The sequence below is a fragment of the Chiloscyllium punctatum genome, chromosome 34 (assembly GCF_047496795.1).
Source record: "Chiloscyllium punctatum isolate Juve2018m chromosome 34, sChiPun1.3, whole genome shotgun sequence".
NCBI lineage: Eukaryota > Metazoa > Chordata > Chondrichthyes > Orectolobiformes > Hemiscylliidae > Chiloscyllium > Chiloscyllium punctatum.
The window spans coordinates 34016934-34024761 of record NC_092772.1 but is presented as its reverse complement, the minus strand read 5'-3'; the positions used below and the strand labels follow the sequence as shown (position 1 = coordinate 34024761).

Sequence of the window (7828 nt, the reverse complement as noted above, 5' to 3'; positions counted from 1 at the left end):
ACTCTCCCAGCCAGATCTTTAAGCTCTCCTTTGTCTGTACAACTGTTGTTCTCTCCCTTTTGGGCTCGATCCTGACCAATCATTTACTGCTAACTCCCTCCAACACCTGATCTTCTGCGGATAAACCAAACACTTTCCAAGCAATATCAGTTCTGAGGAAGGGTCACTGGACCCGAAACATTAACTTTGATTTCTTTTCACAGGGTTGAACTTTTCTAGCAAACCCTAATTATGTTTGGAGAATTGCATAAATTGTTTGAAAGGTCCATAGCAAACTCGAGTGGAATCTCCCTAATCTGAGTCTCCAGTATTTTAAAATTGCTTTTATGAATCATTAGCAGGATGGCTAGGCCAGGATGTATTGTCCGCAACTTAAATGCTCAAAGGGCAATTTAGTGACATTACTGTAGTATGGGGTCAAATGTCGGGGCTAGACCAGGTGAGGAGAGTGGACAAGGGTGGTCCCCAATCCCACAACCCCACCAAACACACACAAATACACACACACACACACACACATATTTATGGTCATCATGACACTATTGGTTCTGGAAATTTATTGAAGTCAAATTCCACAATCTGCCATTATCGGATTCAAATTCAAATTCCCACAATATTTTCTGGGTCACTGGGTCAATAGTGTAGGCATGATAGCACCAAGCTATTCCGTCCATTAACCTTCTAATATATGGTATCTCTTTGGAGTGAAAATTTAAATCTCTTGATGCAATGTGGTTACTTTATAAAAGAAAAAGCAAGCGAGTCCTCGCCGATATTTATTGTCAATGCCCTCTGTGCTGAGTACCTGCAATCTGACTTTGTTAACTTAACAATGAGGTTCCCTCAGAAAATCCTATTTAATTTTGAAATATCACACTCTTGTCTTGTTTCCTTTGTATCTTCAGATCTCAGTGCAAAATTGATTCATCCACTCCAGACATTCCTCTGCAACGGGGAGAGGTTCATCTCAGTTGATCTGGACCGAAACTCGCTGGATACGAACGTAAGCCAGGATCATCAGCAGCAGAAAATCCAGGTTGAATAATGACTGCCCAGCAGGAACAGAAGATGCCTATCATATTCGACTACCATTTTGACCAAAGCAGACTAACTAGTCGTTATGAGTTTTGTGGGTACGAATTGAACATCACTCGAGATTTTAGCAAAAACCTTGGCATACCAGCAGTCATCTGGGAACCTGTAAGTCCACTATTTGGTATTTTACATTGAGAGCTTTTAAATCACGCAAAACGAAACCATCCAACATGCTGGAGAAACCCTGTTTACTTAGTTTTAAATGCGGTGTTTTGTGTGTGTACGCACCATGAACTGAACAACTGATGGAAAATGAAAGACTGACTCATTTTTTAAAAATCATTATTGTGAGAAAGATCACATGATTCTGTGATCCTGCAGTTGTTCCCAAATATACGAACACTTCTTTAACAGAGACATTACATCAGACCCTGGCAAAAAAGGAAAATTGAAATGCTTAATATTGGAGAGATTTGGGAGTCTGTGATCACATAGCATAACAGACATTTTGTTAATTCTCCAAGGCAGCACGACCAACATTTGTTGCCCTAATTGTCCCTGATTACTCTGATAGCCATGGTCTTGATCTGGTTAGCGACTGACTCTACCAAATTGTTCAAATATTGTTTCCTGGAAAGAGATCAGTGGTATTTGGCTAATGTGATAAAAAGAATAGGGAAGCTAAGACTTAGAAGCACGAATAGGACACAGATCCTTGCAGCAGTTCAAGAAAGTAGCTCACCATCACCTTCGTAAAGGCAATTAATGGCGAGCAATAAATACTGGTCCAGCCAGTGATACCCACGCCCCAAGTGTGAATAAGTAATAACATTAAAATCTCATCCATCATTCAAAGAAATCTTGGTTGATCTGATTATGCCTGGCTCCATTTGATGTCCACACTCTACATATCTTGATGATCACGAATAGATTTAAAGCACAACCTTGAATGAAGTTAACAAGCTGGCTTCCACCATTTACTGAGCAAGAGCATTCTGCACTCCACAGCCTCATTGAGAGAAACATAATTCGCCACATATCGATATTAAAAGGGACATTTTTCATTCTTCTTTACATTCTACATATTTAACCTCTTACACTGGAGGAAAGAACAAATCCTCTCCATGTCCGCCCAATCCTGGCAGCAATCTGAATGCGTTCATAGACCTCAGAAACAAAATGGTAAAGTCGCCATCCCACTACTGGACAAAAAGACAGCTTTCATGTAGGGAGAGCCGACTGGTGTTAGTTCAGCCTGGAGGTTAGCCCACCTGAGGATATGTGAACATTTGAGAAGTAGTGTCGTTTATGGTAAAATCAGACAATGCCAGATTTGAAAACGTGTTTTTCATGTATCCTTGTGCATAACCAATTACCTGAGATAACTGACTATCTAAATATCAAGTTTCCATACCACAAGAGGTCTTTTCTCCGATAGGCTCATAGCACCAATGCTCTAACAAACCTTCCTCCTTTATAATCATTTGGTAGTACAGAACGTGTATTTCTGAAACAGATGCATTTTGCTAATTGTTCAACAATTGTTAAACAATTCTGCATATGTTAATAATTGTGCTAACAACAAATTTCAGATTATCTGTCTGGCTCATGGCATGGTGCTCTTGAATGTTATCCTATGCATAAAAACAAACAAGACATTTTCTTTTTGTAAGAGATATAGTATGAACAAACTGCATCAGTTCCAACTCAGGAAAATATGTGACAAACATTTTCTGTTTCATTTCTGCGCTAAAGCCTTGACTAATCAAAATTTAACTGTCTAATCTAGAAAGGAACAAAAAAAAAACCACTGTATTGTTTGTGGCAACAACTTTACTAAATAGACTACTCTTGGAAACCAATCACAGTCTCATACCATGAACTATAAATGTCGTTACGCTTTATTTTGGTATTTCCTGTGATTTACCATGAGGACTACAAGCCGAATATCTTGGATAAAATGCATATTTCAGAGCAATTCTGCTTTTTTTCTTTCTTTCTGCTGTCACTATGATTTTGCCTTTTTGGTCGTTTCTCATTTTCTAATGTCATGTGCATTTTGTGTATTCTTGGTTCTCCGTTGTATTATTTGATATAAACATATTCATTACTACCTTGTACTCCATCTATATTTATGGACCCAAATAGTTCTACTTTTGAATCATTTCATTTCAAATCTGTTGAACCTTTAACAAACTATTTCCTGCTTGAAAGCTTGTGGTTATTCATTGCCTGATTCATAGAGCCACTTTGTTTGGTTTATGTCTTTCTGCACTTTGAAACGTCCTTCTAATACAGCACCTTCGTTTCACCAGTCCTCCTTCTCCCTTGTTTTTTTTTGGCTAACCGCTGTTCATCTTGTTCATATCCGCCAAATTGGTTTTGAAACGGCTGAAGCAGGATATACTGTGGTCATAAACCTTAGAACAAACAGGTAAGGTCACTATCTTACTACTGGACAATAAGACAGCTCTATGTAGGGGGAGCCGACTAGCTGAGGGACGCACACTGGCTCAGTGGTCAGCACTGCTGCCTCACAATGCCAGGGATGCAGGTTCAATTCCAGTCTTAGGTGATTTGCCTGTGTGGAGTTTACACATTCTACGCATTTCTTCCACAGTCCAAAAATGTGCAGAATACGTGGATTGACTATGCCAAATTGTCCATAATGTCTTGGGATGTGCAGGCTATGTGCTTGAGCCAAGAATGCTGCAAGGATAGGGTGGGGGATGCCATTCAGAGCTTTGGTGTGGACTTGTTGAGCTGAATGACCAGTTTCCATACTCTTGAGATCCTATGATAATGTGGTAGTGGTTCAGCATGAAGGTTACCACACGTCAGGAGATGTAAAAGTTTGAGAAGCAGTGTCATTTGCGGTAAACTCAGTCGATGCCAGAACGGAAACTGTGTTTTTTTATTGATCCTCATGCATTACAAACCAACTACCTGAGATAATTGAGTATCTAAATATCAGGTTGCCATATCTGAAGAGGTTCTCTCATTTAAAAGAGATTATTGTTGGTGACCTAACCTGAGAGATTCTATGCCGCGGGTGACGAGGGAGATGCAAAAGGAGTAATCTTCATGGCAACATCATCGATACAGCATTTGAACTCCAGTTTTGCCCTCACACTGCACCTTATTCTAGCCAACTGAGCAAATACTCACATAGTAGTGCACAATCATCTCACTTCCTCTGTAACATGCAGGTTCAATTCCAGTCTTAGGTGATTTGCCTCCATGTGTTGTCTCCATTTTGCATTATATGTGATATCTAAAGCACATTTATTATCTCATATTTCGAATATCATGTCCAAAAACCAAAACTCTATTTAAAAGCCAAATAAACAAATCCGAGCTGGGAATAAATGTTTCCTTTATGTGTTTCTTGATACCATTTGCCAGCTTGGGCACTGATATCCAGCATAGCCCAACTTCAGAAACGTTGGATAATGTTATTCCTTTCTAGTTATCAATTTGATTGATTCTGCTGTTTCAGGGCCGTGTCCTCTGTCAATTCTTTGAGAAAGAGCAGATTAACTTTACTGGAAAGAAAGTGATTGAATTGGGAGCAGGCACTGGCATGGTGGGAATTCTAGCCATCCTGCTTGGTAAGTAAAACTTTCCACATGCTTGCATTTGTGTCATGTACAGAAACATGCTGCAGGACTGCATTATCACCTTATGGCATAACGAACTATTTTGACATTTTGTTCGAATGAATATACTCCCAATTCAGCACATGGTTATTCAAGGTTTGATCTGTCATTACATTCTCAGATGGCAGTGAGACTTTGGAACTCACTCTCTGAAAAGTGTTTGGCATGTACATTGAATTCGAATTATGATAGAAGTTTGGTATACAGGGAGTCAAGGGTGATGGATAAATTGGAACACGAAATTAAAAACAGAAATAGACCAGTGATGGCATTATTGGGTAGTGTGTCAGGTTTATGCAGTCGAATAGTCTGCTGTTTTGTTCCCAATGCATCTGCTCATGTATCCCAAAAATATACCATGTGAATGCTGAAACATCAAAATGACACACAAATTACTGGAGAAGCTCAGCAGGTCTGGCAGCATCTACGGACAAAAAGCAGAGTTAACTTCAACAGTGCAGTGATCCATCACCAAAGGATTTTTTAGATCTGTTAAGTTTCAGCAACAATTTCTGTTTTCACTTTTATACCCCTATTGTTCACAATGGTATAAATAGGTCCAGTTTCAAAGGCAGCAATTTGAAAGCATAGAATTCTTTCCAGAGAATGTCTGTATAGTATTTCAGATCAGTGGTGACGTACTGAGATTCAGGCAGATCAACTGCCAGTGAAGGCATGTGAAGTGCATTGATTGTACCCATACCCTGTTTCAAGTTCCACCTGCTCAGGCATCTCTGAGCATGGTGATTTGGAAAATATTCACAGTTCCTCATGGGAAGAGTTTTTGTTTGCAGTTCATTTCCCAAGATTTATAAACTACGTTCTTGATTTTCAAGTAGGATGCTTTGTTTTCTTGATTTGCAATTAGGGTACATCATTGTCGAGGCTAGCCCTCATAGCCTATTGCTAATTGACTTTGAGGTGGTCAATGCTCTACTGTAATCCATCCTGTGTAGATGCCGACGTAGTGTGGTTTGGATGGGACCTCCAAGCGTTTGCACAGCCACCGGCGAGGAACAAACATAATATAATTCAAAGTCAGAGTGGTGTTTGATTAAAGTGGAACTTCCATGTGATGGCGTTCTCTTCCATCTACTGTCATGGCCTTATTAATGTAGTGGTTATAGTTTTAAGGGCGATGTTTTAGGAGCTTTGTTTAGTTGCTGCAGTACATTTTATAGATGTACTGCAGCAACTAAACCTCTACCACCGTGCATCCCTGTTGGAGAGAGTGAAAGTTGAAGAAAGGTGAGGTACTAATACGCTGGCTGCATTGTGCTCGATTTTGTGCAGCTTCTTAAGCCTTGTTGGACGTGTACTCATTGGCTAGGTGGTGAGCATTCTAGCTCATGATACTGAAGTGTTAATATGTGAATTGTTGCATGGCTCATGGAGCAATACACTTGTCATTTATTTTGAGGAATAAGCAAAGATAATGCTGAAGAAACTGAACAGGTTTGTCAGCATCGTTCACTTTTGAGTCTGATATGATTCTTCTTCAGAACTAATCTGAAGAGCACTATCATACTTGAAATGCAAGCTCTATGTTCCTTCACAGAGCTGCGAAACCTGCTGTTCCTTTTATATTCTCCACGTTTTCTGTTCAGCTTTCAGCATCCACGCAATTTTTGATTTCACTGATTTTGAGGATCGGCCTTTTGATTCAAAATTAGATTTGTCGTATTATGAATACACCGAGGGAAAAATGCTGGAAGGGCTCAAAGTCGAATGAGGTAAGCACCAGTATGGAAGCACAGAGATGCAATTCGAATGGGTAGAATAATTATGCCGTATTACTCAGTAAAACACACAACATGAGGAAAGCACCCACTTCCCAAACCATCTTAGAGTTTCAGTCAATTCAAACTGAGACAGGAGGGAGGGTATTCCGTGTGGAAAAAAAAGTAAAGGAGGATTCTCAATCAAATTCCAACCTACTTAGACAATTTGGTTCAAAGATGAACTGACACTGTTGAATGTTGATAGGACTGATTTGCAAGGTGGCTGTGACTGAATCATAGATTGCAAAATGGTGAATTCAGTAACATAACCATGGTTCACTCTCGTAGATGGTTTGCCCAAGGCAAGATCGATGTGGTGCTCATTTTTCTTTCTGCAGTGTGTTGACTGCAACATGAAACATTTGGTCATAGATTGATCAATTATCTGTTGTTTGCTCGTGTGCAATCACGCACAGACACACCTACACAAAGTTACTATCGCTATATTGAAATCACCTTGAGTCAACTAATGTTGGTAACTACTGACGCCTCACTCTTTGTTTGGCAGGGGGAGATGTCACGTTGACCGACGAACCGATCGTTCTAAGTCAGATCCAATACAACGTCTCCAACAATATTCCAGCAGCCAGCCTACACCGTTCAGAAGTCGCTGCACTTTCCTGGGGGAAAGACAATGATCAGTTCCCTTCAGATTATGACTACATTCTTGGCTCGGACATTGTCTACAAATCCAATGAGTTCCACTTACTGATAAATACCCTGCTACACCTAAGCAACCCAAATACCATCATTTACTTTTCGACCAAAATGCGTCGGGAAATGGGAGCCATTACATTTCACGAAAACCTCATCCCACAGCATTTTAATTCCGAAATCGTTCATAGAGTCTCGGAAAAAGATATCAATGTGTACAAAATAACAAAAAAATGTTCTATCATATAATGTTAAAGAGTCAGATCGGGGGTTGGGGAGCCTAGGTTGGGGATGATAAGGGGTTGCGGATGAACTTAACGGTTTGAGCAAAGGAAAATGCTATTAGAAGCCATATATACCAGTCCCTTGTGAGATGACTTAATTATTGCAGAGAGGGTGTCAGGTTCTTAATTATTCCTAACAGGTGCCATAGCCTCAGTCATGCTCCAATTCACAGTCCCGTACCTTTAGATGTTGATGTAAAATGAATGTCAATAATTGGCCAGGCTCTATTCCAATGACATTTATGTATCAAAAAACAAGTTCATTTCTGTCTGCTTCTGCTTTCTTTTCTCCTCCCCACACGGGTCTTACTGTTTCTGTGGTCATAGCAGCCATTTATCCTTTTATTGTCAACAAACAACTGTTTGAATTGGATAATGCTGAAGGTTGGGCATGTTTTGTGAGCACAGCAGTCAT

The 7828-nt window shown here is 39.9% G+C and overlaps 1 protein-coding gene across 1 annotated transcript; it reads left to right on the top strand.

The window, feature by feature from the left end:
- The first annotated feature begins 1044 nt into the window (after positions 1–1044).
- Positions 1045–7378, top strand: LOC140458712 (EEF1A lysine methyltransferase 3-like). The gene is made up of 3 exons (XM_072553375.1): positions 1045–1200; positions 4535–4646; positions 6984–7378. The coding sequence occupies exons 1-3, from the start codon at positions 1045–1047 to the stop codon at positions 7376–7378; spliced, it is 663 nt and encodes a 220-aa protein (XP_072409476.1).
- Positions 7379–7828: the final 450 nt, after the last annotated feature.